Source organism: Heterodontus francisci, chromosome 4 (assembly GCF_036365525.1).
Source record: "Heterodontus francisci isolate sHetFra1 chromosome 4, sHetFra1.hap1, whole genome shotgun sequence".
NCBI classification, from domain to species: Eukaryota; Metazoa; Chordata; class Chondrichthyes; order Heterodontiformes; family Heterodontidae; genus Heterodontus; species Heterodontus francisci.
This window is the reverse complement of record NC_090374.1, coordinates 174,195,825-174,216,164: the sequence shown is the minus strand read 5'-3', so window position 1 is coordinate 174,216,164 and position 20,340 is coordinate 174,195,825. Positions and strand designations below refer to the sequence as shown.

The window sequence follows — 20,340 nt, the reverse complement described above, 5'->3', positions numbered from 1 at the left end:
GAGGGTTATCACACAAAATTTGACACCGAGTCACTTAAAGAAATATGACTGATGACCAAAAGCTCGGTCAAAGAGGTAGGTTTAAAGGAGCATCTTGAAGGAGGAGAGAGAGACGGAGAGGTTTAGGGACGGAATTCCAGAGCTTAGGGCCCAGGCAGCTGAAGGCATGGCTGCCAATGGTGAAGCAATGGTAATTGGGAATGCGCAAGAAGCCAGAATTCAAAGAATGCAGAGAACTTGGAAGGTTGTGGGGCTAGAGGAGGTTACAGAGACAAGGAGGAGGTAAATAAAAAAGACAAGGGTCTTGGCAAAAGGTTGCAATGCAACAAAAAAAAACCGATGTGCATCCGTTAATGCAGCTTCAGCACCTCCTCTATCACACAGCTTCATTCAGTCATCTGTGCATGAGACAGGGAATTGAAGTTGCACTTTTAATTGATGCTGCCTGTTGAGACAGATAGAAGCTGACACTCTCCCTGGGTCAAACAAGGAGAGTGTCTACAAGCATCACATCGCAATTGTAGTGCGAATCATACAAACATAAAATGATACAGCACAGAAAGAGGCCATTCGGTCCATCGTGCCTATAGCAGCTCTTTGGTAGAGCTATCCAATTAATCCCTCTCCCTGCTACTCTTTCCCCATAGCCCCATAAATATTCTCCCTTCAAGTATTGATGTCTTAGGAGTTATATCACTTAAGTTTAGTTGTATTATTCATCTCACACGCAGTAATTGTTGGGATTTAACCCTCAAATCCGAAAGCTTCCTCGGATTACATTTCTAAATACAGACTGTGCGTGTCGGTTCAAAAATGTACCTTTACATGGTCCGTTTTCAAATGAAACATCGTCTATTGCAATATCACTGTGTATTGACAGGCCACGAACCGCTTCAAAGACAATCTGAAAAAGAAAACATTCGTAAATACAGCAGCGAGTTGTTATGATCTGGAATGCACTGCCTGAAAGGGCGGTGGAAGCAGATTCAATGGTAACTTTCAAAAGGGAATTGGAGACATACTTGAAAAGGAAAAAAGAAATTGCAGGGCTATGGGGAAAGAGCAGGGGAGTGGGACAAATTGGATTTCACTTTCAGAGGGCCGGCACAGGCAAGGTGGGCCAAATGGCCTCCTTCTGTCTCAATTTCCTAAGTTGCACTTTAGTTATCCAACTTTTTATTGGTTGTGTGTGAGTAGTCTGTAGTGCACTTTCACTCCATGGATCTGGATTCTAATTCGGGACAAAACAATGAGATGAACATTCTTCACTTATCTCTCAAAGGAAACCAAACCTCAGACAAGCTGATTCAGCTTGTAACTGTATACTGCCAACTGTATAACTGTAAGCGTAATACTGCCAATAGTTCTGCCTTAACTAGAAAATCGCAACCATTTGATTTGGCTTAATAAAAACAGACTTCAGCAGCCTGCTGAAATTTAACAGAACATTATTTACAGCCAAGGAGATTTGTTTTACAAGATAAAAAAAACGCATCAAGAAAAAACAAGTGAATAGGGATTAATTTAGTATTTTTTCATCCAGAGTGTAGATTGTAATGCAGAGTCTGGGTCTGCACTTCCAGCTGTAATAGTTACCAGTAGTGTGATTTCCAGCTCAAGAACATTTCACAATGTAATAGTCTATTCCTATATTGCAAAATGTCAAACAGGAGCCTCTGTTTAGTTTTGGATGCTGTTGAATCAATCGTGGGATTGAAAATAAAGTAGCATTTACTGTGATTTTTTGGTGATGGGGAAGGCTAATGGTTATTAAACACTCCCAGGTTAAGCATAACACAATTAGATACACAGCAAAGCCTGTTGTGCTTGGCTCCAACGATGTGCCTTAACTCCCAACCTCAGACGAATATCACCTACGTCACCAGTGTGACATTTTCCCCATTTCTATAACTAGCCATTCTGTGCCCTCTCCAACCCAGACAGCCAATTTAATGCAAAATTATGTCTAAAGGTTTGTGCGTTGGGCACATAAAAACGAGGAATTGGTCAAAAGCAAAATAGTGCTGATACTGGAAATCTGGAACTAAAACAGAAAATGCTGGAAACATTCAGCAGGTCCAGCAGCAGCTGCGGAGACAGAAACAGAGTTAACATTTCAGGCAATCAGTCCTATGTGGAGAGATTGAGTAGGCTAGGCCTATATTCCCTGGAGTTTAGAAGAATGAGAGGTGATCTAATTGAAGCATATAAAATTCTTAAGGGGCTTGAAAGGGTAGATGCTGAGAAAATGTTTCCACTGACTGGGGAATCAAAAACATGGGGTCACTGTCTCAGAATATGGGGTCAGCCATTCAGGACTAAGTTGAAGAAAGTTTGGAATTTGGAATTCTCTATCCCAGAGAGCTTTGGGAGAGCAGTCATTGAGTATATTGAAGACTGAGATTGATAGATTTTTCGGGACAAAGGGAATTAAGGGATATGGGGATAGTGTGGGAAGGTGGAGTTGAGATAGATCAGCCATGATTTTGTTGAATGGGGAAGTAGGCTTGAAGGCTCCAGCTCCAATTTCTTATGTTCTTAACTCTGTTTGTCTCTCCACAGGTGTTGCCTCACCTGCCATGTAGTTCCAGCATTTTCTGTTTTTAATTTCAGGAACTGGCTAAACTTGTTCCACAAAAGCAGCCTTCATCAATCTGGATGAGATTCAAAGCCAAGTTCATCACTGAAAGGCTTTGTACGCTAACTTTTGGCACAGGCCATTCCTAAATATACAGCGTTTTAAGACAAACTAACCTGATGATTTTGCTCACACTTGTATTCTATGGCGGCTTTCATCCAAGATATACTCTGTTCTCCTCTTCTTTTCCATAAGAGAGTTTCTTGACCATTCTCCTTCTTTAAGTAAACGTTTAGCGATCCAGTTCCGAGTCCGTACATATGGTAGAAGAACATTAGACACTGGTCACCAGTGAATCCTCGCAGTTGCCATGACAACAAGTGCGCATTGTATCCATGCCTCATATGAGAGGCCTCAATGTACACGTAGTGCCCTAAATAAAAGGTTTTCTATAGGTTAGATTGCAGGCATCACACTCTGAAACAAATCCCTTCTTCTTGGGGGAATGTAATCACCATCTACCACCCTTTAGTTAATACTAATGATCAGAATTACAAAAGAGATGGTGTAATTTCAACATTGTCTCACCCCTCCCTATATTTATAACCTCCTCCAGCCCTACAACCCTCCAAGATGTCTGTGCTCCTCCAATTCAGGCCTCTTGCCCATTCCCAATTTTAATCGCTCCACCATTAGCGTTCGTGACTTCAGCTGCCTGGGCCCTAAACTCTGGAATTCCCTCTATAAACCTCTCCGTCTCTCTACTCTCCCCTCCTCTAAGACATTCCTTAATTTTGGACCAAGCTTTTGGTCACCTGTCCTAATATCTTCTTACGTGGCTCGATGTCAAATTCTTGTTTGGTAATACTCCTGTGAAGTGTCTTAAGATATTTTACTATGTTAAAGGCGCTAGAAAAATACAAGCTGTTGTTGTATGTTACCAGCTTTGTGTAATGAATTTTGTCCTCTATTCCTTTCAAACACTATGGAAGGAAATATATTCTATTCATTTAACACCTGAACCCAAACCTTCCAGGTTTAATAGTGAATTTCACCAGGCTAGGGGCTGTGTGGGGAGGTGGGAGGTGGCAGAGGGTAGAATAAGTAGGTCAGCTTTCCTGCCGCTGGTTACTATCCAGGTAGCCATGTTGGAAAGTTGTTTGTGAGAGGAATTAGGATGAGGATACGATTAGGCCCATCTGTGAAAGCTCACATAGTTGAACAGCCTAAAAATATCACTCACGTGATGAATTATTATTGGGACAAAGTATAAGAGGGCAGCTGGAACCATACCCCCATTCTAATCTGAGCCTTCAGGAGGGGAGGGATGAACATCTCAGTGTGCCTGCCCTGAGATTAGATGGTTTAACTTGTGCCTATCAAAAGACAGCTGCATGGAACCTTGCAATTTAAGTTCTGACAGCTAGAAAAGCATACACTTGAACGACTTCATCCAACTTTGGTTTGGCTTCCACAGAATCATAGAACCATAGAAAAATTACAGTACAGAAGTAGGCCATTCAGCCCGTCGTGTCTGTGCCGGCCAAAAAAACTAGCCACCCAATCTAATCTCACCTTCCAGCACCTGGTCCATAGCCTTGCAGGTTTCAGCACTTCAGGTGCATGTCCAGGTACCTTTTAAATGAGTTGAGGGTTTCTGCCCCCACCACTGTTCCTGGCAGTGAATTCCAGACACCAAACACCCTCTGGGTGAAAAAGTTTTTCCACATGCCCCCTCTAATCCTTCTACCAATCACCTTAAATCTGTGCCCCCTGTAATTGACCTCTCTGCTAGGGGAAATAGGTCCTTCCTGTCTACTCTATCTAGGCCCTTCATAATTTTGTACACCTCAATTAAGTCACCCCTCAGCCTTCTCTGTTCTAGCCTATCCAATCTTTCCACATAGCTGCAAATTTCAAGCCCTAGCAAGATTCTTGTAAATCTCCTCTGTACTCTCTCCACAGCAATTATGTCTGTTCTGTAATGTGGTGACCAGAACTGTACGCAATACTCCAGCTGTGGCCTAACCAGCGATTTATACAGTTCCAGCATTACATCTCTGTTTTTGTATTCTATATCTCGGCCAATAAAGGAAAGTATTCCATATGCCTTCTTCACCACTTTATCTACCTGTTCTGCCACTTTCAGGGACCTGTGGACATGCACTCCAAGGTCTCTCACTTCTTCTACCCCTCTCAATATCCTCCCATTTATTGTGTATTCTCTCGCTTTATTTGCCCTCCTCAAATGCATTACCTCACACTTCTCTGGATTGAATTCCATTTGCAACTTTTCCATCCACTCAACCAAACCATTGATATCATTCTGGAGTCTACAGCTATCCTCTTCACTATCAACTACATGGCCAATTTTTGTGTCATCAGCAAATTTCCCAATCATGCCTCCCACATTTAAGTCCAAATCATTAACAGACCACAAACAGCAAGGAACACAACACTGAGCCCTGTGGAACACCACTGGAAACTGCTTTCCATTCGCAAAAACATCCGCCAACTACTACCCATTGTTTCCTGGCCCTGAGCCAATTCTGGATCCAATCTGCCACATTCCCCTGTATCCCATGGGCTTTTATTTTACTGACTAGTCTGCCATGCAGGACCTTGTAAAATGTCTTACTAAAATCCATGTAGACCACATCCACTGCACCACCCTCATCAATCCTCCTTGTTACTTCCTCAAAAAACTCAATAAAGTTAGTAAGACATGACCTTCCCCTAACAAATCCATGCTATCCCTGATTAATCCGTGCCTTTCTAAGTGGCAGTTTATCCTGTCCCTCAGAATTGATTCTAACAATTTACCCACCACCGAGGTCAGACTGACTGGCCTATAATTATTTGGCCTATCCCTTGCACCCTTTTTAAACAATGTTACAACGTTCGGAGACCTCCAGTCGTCTGGTACCTCGCTTGTATCTAGTGAGGATTTGAAGATGATCCTCAATACATCCGCTATTTCCTCCCTGGCTTCCTTTAACAACCTGGGAAGCAATCCATCCGGCCCTGGCGATTTATCCACTTTCAAGGATGTCAGACCCTCTAGTACTTCCTCTCTCATTATGCATATCTAATATTTCACACTCCTCCTCTTTAACTACAATGTCTGCATCAACTCTCTTCTTTGTGAAGACAGAGACAAAAACTCATTGAGAACCCTTCCCACATCTTCTGCATCCATGCATAAGTTCCCCTGTACATCTCTGATAGGCCCTACCCTTTCTTTAGATATCCTCTTGCTCTTAACGTACTGATAAAACATCTTTGTGTTTTCCTTGATTTTACCTGCCAATAATTTTTCATGTCCTCTCTTTGCTTTTCTAATTTTCCTTTTTACTTCACCCCTGCACTTTCTATACTCCTTTAGGCTTTCTAAAATGTTAAGTTTTTTGTGACCATCATAAGCTTTCTTTTTCTGCTTTAACTTACCCTGTAAACTTCTAGATAACTAGGGGGCTCTAGATTTGGCAGTACCACCCTTTACCTTTGTGGGGACATGCCGACACTGTGCCTGTAGTATCTTGCTTTTGAATGCCTCCCACTGGTTTGCCACTGATTTTCCTTCAAGTAACTGTATCCAGTCCACTATTGCCAGGTCACCTCTCAGTCTGCTATTTCTATTGAGTGATGATCCGTATTCCTTTAACATTCCCCATTTACACTAATTAAGGTCTCCCTGCAGCAATACAACAACACAACTTGCATTTATGTAGTGTTTTTAATGTAGTAATACATCCCAAGGTGCCTCATAGGAACTACCAGGGACAAACATAATTTGGCACAGAGACATGAGATGGGATGTTAGAACAGGCAACCAAATGCTTGGTCAAAGAAGTAGGTACTAAGGAGTGTCCTAAAGGAGGAATGAGAGGTGGAGAGGTTTAGGGAGGGATTTCCAGAGCTTAAGGCCTTGGCAACTGAAGGCATGGCCACCAATGGTGGAGCGATTAAAATCAGAGATGCTCAAGAGGCCAGAATTGGAGATTTAATTTTTGCCAGGTCTCTTTTGTTATGAAGGTGCTTCTGTTTTTTGTTAAAAACATATTTTTTAAAGGAATTCAGAGTCAAACCAAATAAATATTGGACCAGTTTTTTTTAAGAAGTCACCAAGGGGACACTGAAAGAACTGGTTTGGCGACAATGTTTATTGGTTGTCACATGACACAAGTTAAAAATTGAACAGAAACCTTGGTAACAGGGGAAGAAGTGGCAGGCACGGCCCTTGGTAGGATAAGCGCAGGAGCAACAGCACGCACCTGAGAGGGCAGAAAACTCACAAGCTTTTAATTGTAGGGTCAGTGTGTGTTTTACCTTCTGGAGTGAGATAAAGTCAAGTCTGCTGAAGAAGTGTCAAGGAAGGAGAGAAGACCACAACCCAACTCGATTTCCGGAAACTCTCTAAAAGTCCCTGAGAAGTCCACTTGTCAATTCATCTCGTTTCCTGTCTTTGAAGAAAGCCTGCTAAATTACTTCTCAACACTGCCTGAAAAGAACTGTTCTAAAAGATCCCAGTGACCTGTCTATGTGTACTCAGAAGTTAGACTGCATGCCAGGTCAGCCCAAGTGTTTTTTTTTGTCTGTAACAGAGATCTGAATTCAAAAAATCCCTTTTATTTTTCCAGTTAACTGGAGTACGTGTGTGTTTCAGTGTGAGGGACTAAGGTAAAATAAAAGGGGACTTTAAAATTTCAATCTATATGTTTATGCTTTACTTCATGACTGGTTAAGACTTGTTTTAGAATAAATTTAGATTTTTGTTAATTTTGTTGATTTTGATCATTTTGTTGTTCATTAAAGAAACCTGGTTAGTGTGTTCTATTCTGGGAAAAATAGAGTATATGATTGATCGTATTGGTAAGTGGGAAAATTTAAAAATATATATTGTGACCTGTGGAGAAGTGGGACTAGAATAAGCAGTGCACTCCTCCTGCCTCGGTCATAACACTATGTGAGCAAGTCCTAGGTGTGCATGAGGTGACTTGCCCTTCAATTTAACTTTCATCCCTTTGGCGAGACAACTTTCATCTACTCAAGTGATTTCCATGATCAAGATCTGGAAGCAGAGGTACATCAGGAGCACAATCCTACCTCCTATTCTCATACACTGTGGTGGATTAACATTCCAATCCACTGACACACTTGTGATCGCACAACAACTGGAATCTGAACTACATTTGCCAGCATGACCTCAGGACATCCCAACGTCCCAAAATGCTTGACAGCCAAAGAAGTGTAGTCAATGTTGTAATGAAGGATATGCGGCAAGCTCCCACAAACAGCAATACAACAATAACCAGTTTTAGTAATGTTGAATGAGGGTTAAATATTGGCCAGGACATCGGGGAAAAGTCCCCTGCTCTTGTTTGAAATTATGCTCTGGGATCTTTTACATCCATCTGAGGGGGCCTCAGTTTAACATTTTATCTGAAAGACAGCACCTCAAACAGTACAGCACTCCTGCGGTACGGGAGTGTCAGCCTAGCTTTTGTGCGCTGGAGTGTGAGCCTAGATTTTGTGCTCAAGTCTTCTGGAATGGCTCTTGAACCCACAACCTTCTGACTTACAGAATCAAACCTAAAGGCCGGGAGACAAAGGCAAAGACATGGGAGAAGGAGAACAAAGAAAACCTATAATTAACAATAGCAGCTTGCATTTATATAGTGCCTTTAATGTAGTAAAACATCCCAAGACAGTTCACAGGAGTGATTATCAAACAAAATTTAACACCAAGCCACATAAGGAGATAGTAGTACAGGTGACCAAATGCTTGGCCAAAAAGGTAGATTTTAAGGTGTGTCTCCTCACTTATCAATAAACTACTGGTCCTGCCTAAAATAAGAAGAAAACAGATGGCACAGTGAGAATCAGAGCAAGAAATGGGAAGAGAAAGAGAGAGACAGAAGAGAGGAAAAAGACTGAAGGATGAACAGGAAAGCAACCAAGACGGATTTAAGAGACACCTGTCTTATATTTTTGATTTCCAGCATCTGCAGCATTTTGCCTTTGTATAGTAGACACTCCTCTATCTCACTGTGAATGGAAGCGGCACGCACTTATGTGGTACCTAATAATAGGTGTGTGCTGACACAGCAACTCCCTCATCCCGCTGCGACGCTCTCCTAATTGCACAGACAGACTGACTGACTCTCAGCAAACCAGATCTCCAGTGCTTAACTTCAAGCACAGCTCATAAATCCCAGCCTCAGATCAAACTATTACATGGTAAACAAAAGCAAAATGTGCAGCACCAAATTCAAATGTAACTATGGAAACCATCTCAGATGGAATTTCACATCCGCACTCAAAATCGACTCGCAAGGCAATGCTGTATTTTCGAAAAGCTACTTAATGTGTGGTGCTGTAGCTTAATGGTTATGGCATGCAACTAACGTAGAATCAGAGTCACAGGAAATTTACAGCACAGGAGGAGACCATCCAGCCCATTGTGTCAACACCGGCCGACAAGTAGCTGTCCAGCCTAATCCCACTTTCCAGCTTTTGGTCCATAGTCTTGTAGGTTACGGAACTTCAAGTGCATATCCAAGTACATTTTAAAATGTTATGAAAGTTTCTGCCTCAACCACTCTTTCAGGCAGTGAGTTCCAGACCCTCACCATCCTGTGGATCCTTCATAATTTTATACACTTCAATTAGGTGTCCCCTCAGGCTCCTCTGATCCAAAGAAAATTCGAGCTTATCCAATCTTTCCTCAAGACTAACACAACATCCACGTAAATCTCTCCCTACCCTCTCTAATACAATCATATCTTTCCTATAGTGCGGTGACCAGAACTGCACACAGTACTCCAGCTGTGGCCTAACTAATGTTTTGTACAGTTCCAGCATAACCTCCCAGCTCTTACATTTTATCCCTCGGCTAATAAAAGCAAGAATCCGTAAGTCTTCTTGATCACCGTATTGACCTGTCCAGCCACCTTCAGGGTTCTGTGGACATGCACTCCAAGGCCCCTCTGTTCCTCTACACTTCTTAGTATCCTACCATTTATTGTGCATTCCATTGCCCTATCGGCCTTCCCCAATACATTACCTCACACTTCTCCAGACTGAACTCATGTGCCACTGTTCCGCCTACCTGACTAGTGCATTGACATCTTCCTGCAGTCTACAGCTTTCTTCTTCATTGTCAAACACACAGCCAATTTTGTATCGTCCGCAAACTTCTTGATCGTACCCCCTAAATGCAAGTCCAAATCATTGATATACACCACAAAAGGCAAGTTAAAACATCCATCGATCACTACCCTTTGCTTCCTGCCTCTGAGCCAATTTTTGGATCCAACTTGCCACTTTGGCTTGGATCCCATGGGCTTTTATTTTCGTGACCAGTCAGTTATGTGGTGCCTTATCAGAAGCTTTACTAAAATACACATAGATTACATCAAATGTACCACCCTCATCAACCCTCCTTGTTATCTCCTCAAAAAATTCAATCACGTTAGTCAGACATGACCTTCTCTTAACAAATCCGTGCTACTGTCTTTGATTAATTCGTGTCTTTCTAAATGAAGATTTATCCGGTCAGAATTTTTCCAGTAATTTCCCATCACTAAGGTTAGGCTGACTGGCCTGTAATTACGCGGTGTGTCCCTTTCTCCCTTTTTAAACAATGGTATGTCAGCTGTCCTCCATACCTGAAGCCAGAGAGGATTTGAGAATGATGGTCACAGCCTCCACTATTTCTTCTCTTGCTTCCCTTAACAGCCGAGGGTACATTTCATCTGGGCCTGGGGATTATCCACTTTCAAAAATGTTAAACCCCTTAGTAATCCCTCTCTCACTATTTCCTCAAAAATAGAATGTCACCTTCTTCAGGTCCTGCTGATGTAAGAACATAAGAAATAGGAGCAGGAGTAGGCCATTCGGCCCCTCGATCCTGCTCTACCATTCAATAAGATCACGGCTGATCTGCCTTAACTCCACTTTCCTGCCTGCCCCTTATAATCCTTTACTCCAATGTAGATCAAAATCTGTCTCACTCAGCCTTGAATATATTCAAATGCACGATAACGCATCCGTTGTTAATTGCTCTTTCCCAGGAACATATTTCACTTTACCATAGAATCTCATTAATCTTAATTGAAAACTGCACTGTAGGAGGTAGCTTTGCTATTCCTTTTTTATTCAGCAGAGTAACTAACGGTTTCTGAGCTGTTTCAATTTTAAATTGAAGACATAGTCAGAGATTTTCTTGCATGCTCAAGTCGCTGCCTACACTTCCTTTTCTATGACAGCGTATCTTTGCTCTATTTCTGCTAAAGAACAAGATGGAAAATATGCAAGCCTGCGATTCCCATCGCTTTGTACCTGATACTGCACCTAGCCCTGTTGCCGATGTATCCGCTGCTATAATGGTTGGTAACTTTAGGTCATGATGTGCTAATACTTCTGAAGAAAGTAGCTCCTGCTTGATTTTTTTCAAAAGGTTCTTGTTGGACCTTGCTCCAACACCAGGCCTCGTCATTCTTTAATAACAGTCATAGTGGTTCAATTATCATAGCTAGATTAGGCAGAAACTTTCCCACCTGATTGACCATGCCCATAAATATTTGCAATTCTGTGATGTTTTTAGGCTCAGGAAAGTCCTTTACGACTTTTGTCTTTTGAGGGTCTTCTCTGATGCCTAATCTATCAATAATATGACCTAGAAATTTCATCGTTCGTTGTGAAAAGGCACACTTCTCATTCAATGTTAGACCAGCTTCCTGCAGTCTCTGCAACACTGCTCGCACTCTCACATCATGTTCCTGCTGACTTGCACCGTGGATCGACAAGTTATCCATGTGACAGATGATCCCGTCTAATCCTTCCAGGATTCTGGACATTGTTCTTTGGAAAATTCCCATTGCTGACATAATTAAAACAGAATCTTCTAAATGGTGTTAGAAAAGTTGTCAATAGTTTGGATTCCTTATCCAAACGTACTAGCCAAAATCCGCTGTTAACATCTAATTTAGTGAAAATCGTACTTTTCCCGAGCTTTGCCAGACTCTCATCCACTTATGCCATTGGATGTATTTCCCACTCTGTAGCCTTGTTTAATTGTGAAAGGTCTACACAGATTTGAATGGCCTCATTTGGTTTCTTCACTGGAACTGTACCTGAGCACTAGCATGCAGGCTTTATAATAGGTGAAATGACTTCCTGTTTGGTAATTAAGTCGATTTCTTTTTAACTTTCTCTGTGGCCGGGATTATACACAAGGCGGGCGGGAGCCAGCCACCGACAGAAAGGTCGGTGACGCACCTGCTTCCGCCTCGCCTGGGGATCCAACCCATATTTTGCGGGTCGCCCCCGGGCTTCAATTGTTCCGAGGCAGGACTTGCACCCGCTTGAGGTAGGAAGTCCCGCCTAATGGAGCTTCCAGCCAATCAGCGGGCCAGCAGCTCCTAGACCCAGCGGCGTTGTGGGGATGGGGGGGGGCGGCATGTTGGGTTTTGGGGGTGGTTGGGGTAGTGGGGGTGGCCCTTCATCGGGTAAAGGGTGCCCAATCATAAGGGCACCCCCCCCCGGGACATTCAAGACCTGCCTGGTTTTGTCAGGCGGCTTCTCTCGGGTCCAGGATGCCTGCTGGCCATACGTAAAATCCGGGTGGAGGTGGGTGAAGGTCCTTAGGTGGCCGTTAAGTGGCCACTTAAGGGCCTTGATTGGCCTGGGGCGAGTGGGCCATTTCTTGCCGCCACCGCCCTACGTAAAGTGGGTCAGGAACGTCTTCCGCTCCATTTTATGCCAGCCCCCCACCACCATCCCGCTCATTGGGGTGGCGTAAAATTCAGCTCTGTGTATATAAACACAATGGTTCTGCATCCTTTCTTAATGTGATGTGGTAAGCTGTTTTTAGTTTTCCCAATCCTTTGAATAATTTAGGGAATTCAGCCCTAAAATTGCTTGGCTCTTCCTCTATACCTTCACACTCTTCAACTCTGCATATTAACTAAATATATGCAAGCTTTTCTGCTTAAAAGCGAGCAATTCTGATTCTTGATAGTATATAATATTGCAGGAATTTCCTTTCCCCGATATGTCAGAATCGTTTTCAGCTCTCCTATTATGTTGATCTTGATGCCTCCAGGTCCATACAGTGTTTTACCTGTAGGTCTGATACTTTCTTCAGTCACGGCTCCCTGTCTGCCAGTACTGAAACTGCTGCTCCAGTGTTCAGTTTGAATCTTGTCTAATAGCCTCCGACAAGAATGTCTGCTGTCCAGGAATCTATCTCTGCTGTCCAGGAATCTTGACTTGCTCCTTGAATTTCTCCTAGAAATGGTAATTCATCACATTGTACACCTTGGAGTACAAAAAAACTCTTTTTTTGGGGGGTTTGCCTTTTCTATTTTGCAGCCCTGGTTTCTTGCTGCAGCATACCAATTGGAAGTGCCCCCTCTTTTACAAACAAAACACTCCGCTTCTCTGGCTGGGCATTTTCCCGCCAAGGCCTCACTTGGCCATACCTACTGCAGTGAGACACTGCTGCCTGCCTTTCTTTCTCTTTGACCACAATTTATCGCTTTCGTTTTCTTTAAATTTCCAACGGAGTCTCCGACTTTCGAGATCAAACTCTCCCTATCCCTTTGAACGACAACACGGTTACATTTTCTAACCTTTGCTTGCTTGCTTAGCTGAATCACCTTGGTTAATGTAAGATCATCGTCTGCTACTCCGACCACGATCCTATCTCAAATTAACTCTTCCCACAAACTGCCGCATACACAATCTTCACCGAGCTTATATAAGTCGTTGATAAAAGAATCAATACTTTCTCCCCTCTGCTGAGACAGTTAACTGAATTTGGCACGCTCAACAATCATGTTTTTCCTTACATTAATGTAAGATTCCACAGCCTTAATAACCTCCTCATACGTAGCTTTGCCTCCGTCTATGCCCTATGTTGTGAGGACATCGTCCGTGCACTCCCCCATGGCATATAAAAAAAATTGACCTGATCCTTGTCTGGCTCCTGCCCCCGAGGCCCGATGCTGTACAGTACCTAGTATATCTTTGGACCCATTTCGGCCACGCCTCTGCTTGGTTCTGTCCAGCTAATTTCTCAAAGTTCTCCGGTAAGGGCAATGATTTTACCATTTCTTCTTCAGTTTACTGTTGCCACCATGTAATATTCTGATGCTAGTAAGTGTTACAACAGAATATCTGAGAGATTTTTTTTATTCATTCATGGGATGTGGGCATCGCTGGCCAGGCCAGCATTTATTGCCTATCCCTAATTGCCCTTGAGAAGGTGATGGTTAAAGGAGCAGGAGTTTATTTACATGCATCTGATATCTATGTCTTCCACTTTCACTCCAGATGAGGTTCTGTGCCAGTTCTGTTACATCACTTCCTGTGATGACACTCAGCCTATTTACATATTCTGCCCAGTAACAACCCTATATTACATTATACCAGAGGGAGGGGCGAGGCCATGGAGGGATTTGAGCACGAAATGAGAATTTTAAAATCAAGGCATTGACGGACTGTAGGTCAGTGAGCACAGAGGGTGATGACTGAAGAGGTCTTGGCGGAAGTTAGGATGTGTGCATCACAGATAATGCAGCTCAGAGAAAAATGATTCTATAAGTTTGCTACTTGGAGAGGTAAGGATTAAATCAATATCCCAGGCAATAATTGAGAGTCAGTCTTACATTTTCTGCCAGATTTTGGCCACTTATTAAACAATGAAAGATTTTTAACTTGTTCATTCTGGGCTGGCCTGTGCTGAAGGGAAGAGACAATAAGTAGTGCAGCTGCTTTAAGAACACTTATTGAAATACAACTCACCTACCCCTGTAGTGTGATCTCCTTTTGGACCTGTGAAGGATGTTGGTGTTGCACCAGCTCTTCTATACCAGTTGCTTTTGTCTTTGTGATCCTGAATGAATCCACAATAATCCACATCAAAGTTGCACTTTCCAGGAGCAGCAAGCCAGGAACCTGGGGGGAAAAAGAATCACTTCAAACTGTCAACATTTCCAAAATTAACATGTTTTACTGCACCTCACCTCCCGGTGCAACATTATTATTTTACTAACACAGTCTAAAAATAGTTCATCGTTAAGAAAGACATTTCACTAAATTCATGTGGATCATTGTGAGGGAGGGTAGTGCTGGGGAAGTGTCAGCAACAGAGAACACTGGACCTCTAGAACAGGCTGTCAACTTGTACAGTGGATGCTAAATTCACTGAGAAACTTACCTTCAAGCAAGAGCTGGACCTGTTTCTGGCTGGGACAGAGAGTCTAGAGATCCATGTGTGAAATCCATGGGTTGCTATTAAAGAGGTGCAGTCAAAGCACTCTTGTAGAAAAATGCCTGGAAGAACACCCCTTGCTATACCAGGCGTCGTCGTACTGTGAGCAGGACTGGTGGCTCAGTGTCACCATGCACTGATTTGGGGGCAAGCTGTCTGCTGAACTCGCACTCATGGTTGCAAAAGCAGCGGAAGAAATGGACTTGTCCCAAGTGCCACTGGGCATGGACGAGAAAGGAGGAGGAAAATATTGGTGTTCACAGGCAAAATGCCCCTCACCACTTCGGAACAAAGGAACACAGGAACAGGAGGAGGCCAGTCAGTCCCTTAAGCCTGTTGTGCCATTCAGTGAGATCATGGCTGATCTGGACCTAACTCAATATACCCATCTTGGCCCCACAGCCTTTAATACCTTTGGTTAAAATCTTATCAATCTCAGATCTAAAATTAACAATTAACCCAGTATGAACTGCTATTTGCAGAAGAGAGTTCCAAACTTCTACCACCTGTTGCCTGTAAAAATGCTTCCGAACTTCACTGCTGAAAGGCCTGGCTCTAATTTTTAGGCTCAGTCCCCAAGTCTTAAACACCCCAACCAGATACAAAAAAAACCCTTCAGAATTGCGCATTTAGAGGAAATGACGATGTAATTGAAAGATGTGCAGTTATCCATATGTGATATTCTGGGTATCATACCATCAGACGATTGTATTTTGTTGGTGTAACCATGTTAACAGTGATAGACATTGTGCTTGTGATGTTCATTATTGTAACATGGAGGCTGAATAAATATTTCTGCTTTTTTTTGTAATTAATGCCTTAGCACAGTCCGTACCTCCAGGGATCCGACAGTCTCCTTGGCTCACTGTGACATCATCCAGTGCTACCTTCCCACAATTCCAGAAATTCTTACAAACGCTGACAAAAACTATCTGGAAAATAAATAAAAGACAACTGTCGTTTCAGTAAAGTTCAGTAACATTCGCTAGCATTCTATGATCTGAGATAGCAAGCCATACCACACTTCTTCCAAATTATTGCTCAACAAACAGTTAAGATTCAGGTTTGTACTGTGGCTTAACTGCAGGCAAGAGAGAACATCATTCTGTTGCAATCATTATCAGAGTTCAGGGAGGACTGTATTTCAACTGGTTATAATCGGGATTAGAACCTAGGAACAGAAGGATGCCATTCAATCCTTTGAGCCTGTTCCTCTATGCAATTAGATCATGACTGATCTATATCTTAGCTCCAACTAACTGCCTTGGTTACATAACCTTTTATACCCTTGCTGAACAAAAATCTATCGAACACAGTTTTGAAATGGGCAAGAGATTCATCCAATTGGTCAGTGCCAAAGAAAACACTTGCATCTATATTGCACTTTTCATGACCTCAGGGTGTCCCAAAGTCCTTCACAGCAATGGTACTTTTGAAGTGTAGTCACTGTTGTAATGTAGGAGACACAGCAGCCAATTTTCATCTGGCAAGCTCTGACAAACAGAAATGAAATAAAAGACTAGATAATTTTTTTTAATGCTGTTGGTTAAAGGATAAATGTTGGACAGAATAACTCCCCTGCTCTTCTTCAAATAGTGCCATGAGATGTTTTAAGCCCCCACGAGGGTGGACAAGGCCTTGGTTTAACATCACATCTGAAAGACAAAAGCTCCAACATTCCCTTGGCTCAGTTTGAAATCAATCTTGCCTCTGAATTAAAAGTTCAAGTCCCACTTCAGGAATTTGGGCACAAAACCCAAACTGTGCTCCCAGTACAATGTGTGCAAGTACTATGCAATTTTGTCTATGCTGTCTTTTGGATGAAGCTTTAAACTGAGGCCTTGTCTGTTCTCATAGGTGGATGTAAAAGATCCCATGGCCACTATTTCAAAGAAGAATATGGGAGTTTTCCTTGGTGTCCTGTCTAATATTTGTCCCTCAACCAACATCACAAAAATAGATTATCTGGTCATTATTACATTGCTATTTGTGGCACCTTGCTGTGCAAAAATTGGTTACTGTGTTCCATACATTACGACAGTGGCTACACTTCAAAAAATACTTCACTGGCTGTAAAGTGCTTTGGGACATCCTGAAAGGCACTATATGAATTTAGTTTTTTTTAAAACTACATTCAAGGGACACTGACTGGGGGTCACTGATGTTCAGTTTGGGTTCCGCCAGGGCCACTCAGCTCCTAACTTCATTACAACCTTGGTCCAAACATGGACAAAAGAGCTGAACTCCAGAGGTGAGGTGAGAATGGCTGTCCTTGACATCAAGGCAGCATTTGACCGAGTATGGCATCAAGGAGCCCTAGAAAAACTGGAATCAATGGACAACATGGTGAAAACTCTCTACTAGTTGGAGTCATACCTAGCACAAAGGAAGATGGTTGTGGTTGTTGATGGTCAATTATCTCAGCTCCAGGACATCACTGCAGGAGTTCCTCAGGGTAGTGTCCTAGGCCCAACCATCTTCAGCTGCTTCATCAATGACCTTCCTTCAATCATAAGGTCAGAAGTGGGGATGTGTGCTGATGATTGCCGAATGTTCAGCACCATTCGCAACTCCTCAGATACTGAAGCAGCCCGCGTCCAGATGCAGCAGGAGCTGGACAACATCCAGGCTTGGGCTGATAGGCGGCAAGTAACATGTGCCAGGCAATGACCATCTCTAACAAGAGAGAATCTAACCATCTTCCCTTGACATTCAATGGCATTACCATCGCTGAATCCCCCACTATCAACATCCTAGGGGTTACCATTGACCAGAAACTGAACTGGACCAGCCACAAAATGCTGTGGTTGCAAGAGCAGGTCAGAGGCTGGGAATTCTGTGGTAACTCACCTCCTGATTCCACAATGCCTGTCCACCATCTACAAGGCACAAGTCAGGAGTGTGATGGAATATTCTCCACTTGCCTGGATGGGTGCAGCTCCAACAACACTCAGGAAGCTCGACACCATGCAGGACAAAGCAGCCCACTTGACTGGCACCCTATCTACCACCTTCAACATTCACTCCCTTCACCACTGACGCACAGTGGCAGCAGTGTTTACCATCTACAAGATGCAGCAACTCACCAAGGCTCCTTCGACAGCACCTTCCAAATCCGCGACCTCTACCACCTAGATGGACAAGGGCAGCAGACACATGGGAACACCACCACCTGCAAGTTCCCTCCAAGCCACACACCATCCTGACTTGGAACTATACTGCCGTTCCTTCACTGTCGCTGGGTCACAATTTTGGAACTCCCTTCCTAATAGCACTGTTGGTGTACTTACACCCCAATGACTGCAGTGGTTCAAGAAGGCAGTTCACCATCGCCTTCTCAAGGGTAATTAGGGACGGGGAATAAATGCTGGCTTAGCCAGCAACACCCACATCCCTCAAATGAATAAAAATAAAAGTGTCTGCGTGGATTATGTTCTGGAGTGGAGTCTGAAGCCACAGCCTTTCTGACTCAGAAATGCGATTGCTATCATTTAGCCAAAGCTGACAATCAACATTCTACGTGGTGTGGTTTTGAGCCATTTGAACCAGGAAATTCCCATGTTCAGTCAGTGCTGTTAGCCAGCTTCAGCAGGAATAGAAGCTGCATTGCTACAAAGGACCTAGCTGATGAAAGGGAAATATCAGCCCCATTCTCCAGTTATGCTGCTGGAAAAGTGTTTCTGTGTTAGACTGGAACAGATGGTGATATTCTCATCAGTCAAAATAAGCTCCTCATACATAGGGGCAATTTTAACCTAACTCGCCAGCTGGGGAACCCACAGGATCGGGCAGAATTTTTTTTTATTCATTGGATGTGGGCGTCGCAGGCCTGGCCTGCATTTATTGCCCATCCCTAATTGCCCTTGAACCGAGTGGCTTGCTAGGTCATTTCAAGTGCATGTAAGAGTCAACCACATTGCTGTGGATCTGGAGTCACATGTAGGCCAGACCAGGTAAGGACAGCAGATTTCCTTCCCTAAAGGACATTAGTGAACCAGTTGGGTTTTTACAACAATTGACAATGATTTCATGGCCATCATTAGACGAGCTTTAAATTTCAGATTTAATTGAATTCAAATTCCACCTTCTGCTGTGGTGGGATTCGAACCCATGCCCCCAAAGCAATACCTGGGTCACTAGTCCAGTGACAATACCACTACGCCACCACCTCCCCTCACACTTATCATACACCCGCCAAGTATTACTCGTTGACTTCAACGCAGAGTAAAATCAGCTGGGGCATGAATTCAACATTGCACCCAATCCTTACAGTTTCACAACTGGCGAGGTAGGTTAAGATTGCTCCCATTGGGCAATGTGTGAAACACTGTTCCTGATCTTAGTCCAGCTTCACTGAGCTATGAGGGCTCAGTAATTACTCTGGTTAGGTCCCTGTTCATGTCATTAGACCTCAGTTTTTCAGCAGAAACATTCCCCCATAATCAAGAAGATCAGCAGAAAATGTTAAAGTTAATGAAAATAGTATTCCATATGTAAGTGTGTGAATGAGGCTCTGGTGGCAATGCACACATTTACTTTGCCCAGTTAATAAAGTGAACTCTGAACCCAAGAAAAATCTAATTAATGTCAAAAAGAGTTGTTTGTGCAGTAAAATTGTCAACTGCTCAACATACTCGATGGTTTTATCTAAACTGTGCACTACAGAAAACAGATACTGGACTGTTGGCAACTCTATTCACAACAGACTAGGAATTCTGCTTGTGAGTAAAATCTTGGGACAGTCTTTTATGATTTCTGGCACAAGCCAAGCTATCAACATTTGCTGTTGATCTAGTGGTAAATAATTGTGAAACATCTAAATGAGAGTAAATCTGCTCACTTTAAAAAAAAAACATACTTTATAAACACAAGAAAAAAATTAATTCTTGAAAAATATTTTCAATGAACTTTCATATATCATGTTCTTATGAAGATCACCTCCCAATCAGCTGATCCAATGATGCTTTTGATGTTCTCACATAACTGTGTGTACAAAATAAGACTTTCCAAATGCTTTTTTTGGCTGCAAAAGTGCTCCCTTGCACAGTTTCTAACCATAAAGGAAATGTAAAAACAGAAGAAAAAAGACTTCACAAACACCTCAAAGAGCTTCATAGCCAATGAAGTAGTTTTGATGTGTAGTTACTGTGACAATGTAGGAAATGCCACAGTCAATTTGTGCCCAGCAAGTTCCAACAAACAGCAATGTGATAATGACGAGATAAACTGCTTCTTCATGATGTTGATCAAGGGATAGATATTGGCCCTGGACACTGGGGATAATTCCCCTGCTCTCATTCAAAGTAGTACTAGTGGATCTTTTGCATCCACCCAAGCGGTCAAATGGAGCCTCAATTTAACATCTCATCTGAGAGACAGCATCTCTGACAGTGCAGCACTCCCTCAGTACTGTGTGCCAGCCTTAAGTTTTATGCTCAAGTCCTGGAGGAGTTGGACCTGAACCTAGAATCAGGAGATGCAA

General features: G+C 42.9%; 1 protein-coding gene across 4 annotated transcripts in view; it reads right to left on the bottom strand.

The window, feature by feature from the left end:
- Positions 1 to 20,340, bottom strand: part of mamdc2a (MAM domain containing 2a) — a 148,812-nt gene that overhangs the window by 25,943 nt on the left and 102,529 nt on the right. For all 4 annotated transcript variants that reach the window (XM_068030580.1, XM_068030584.1, XM_068030581.1 and 1 more), the window contains exons 10-13: positions 15,694 to 15,790; positions 14,390 to 14,542; positions 2,755 to 3,011; positions 820 to 904 (exon numbers count right to left, since the gene is read on the bottom strand). In XM_068030580.1, coding sequence (XP_067886681.1) covers positions 820 to 904; positions 2,755 to 3,011; positions 14,390 to 14,542; positions 15,694 to 15,790 — 592 coding nt within the window. The remainder of the gene's footprint in view (positions 1 to 819; positions 905 to 2,754; positions 3,012 to 14,389; positions 14,543 to 15,693; positions 15,791 to 20,340) is intronic.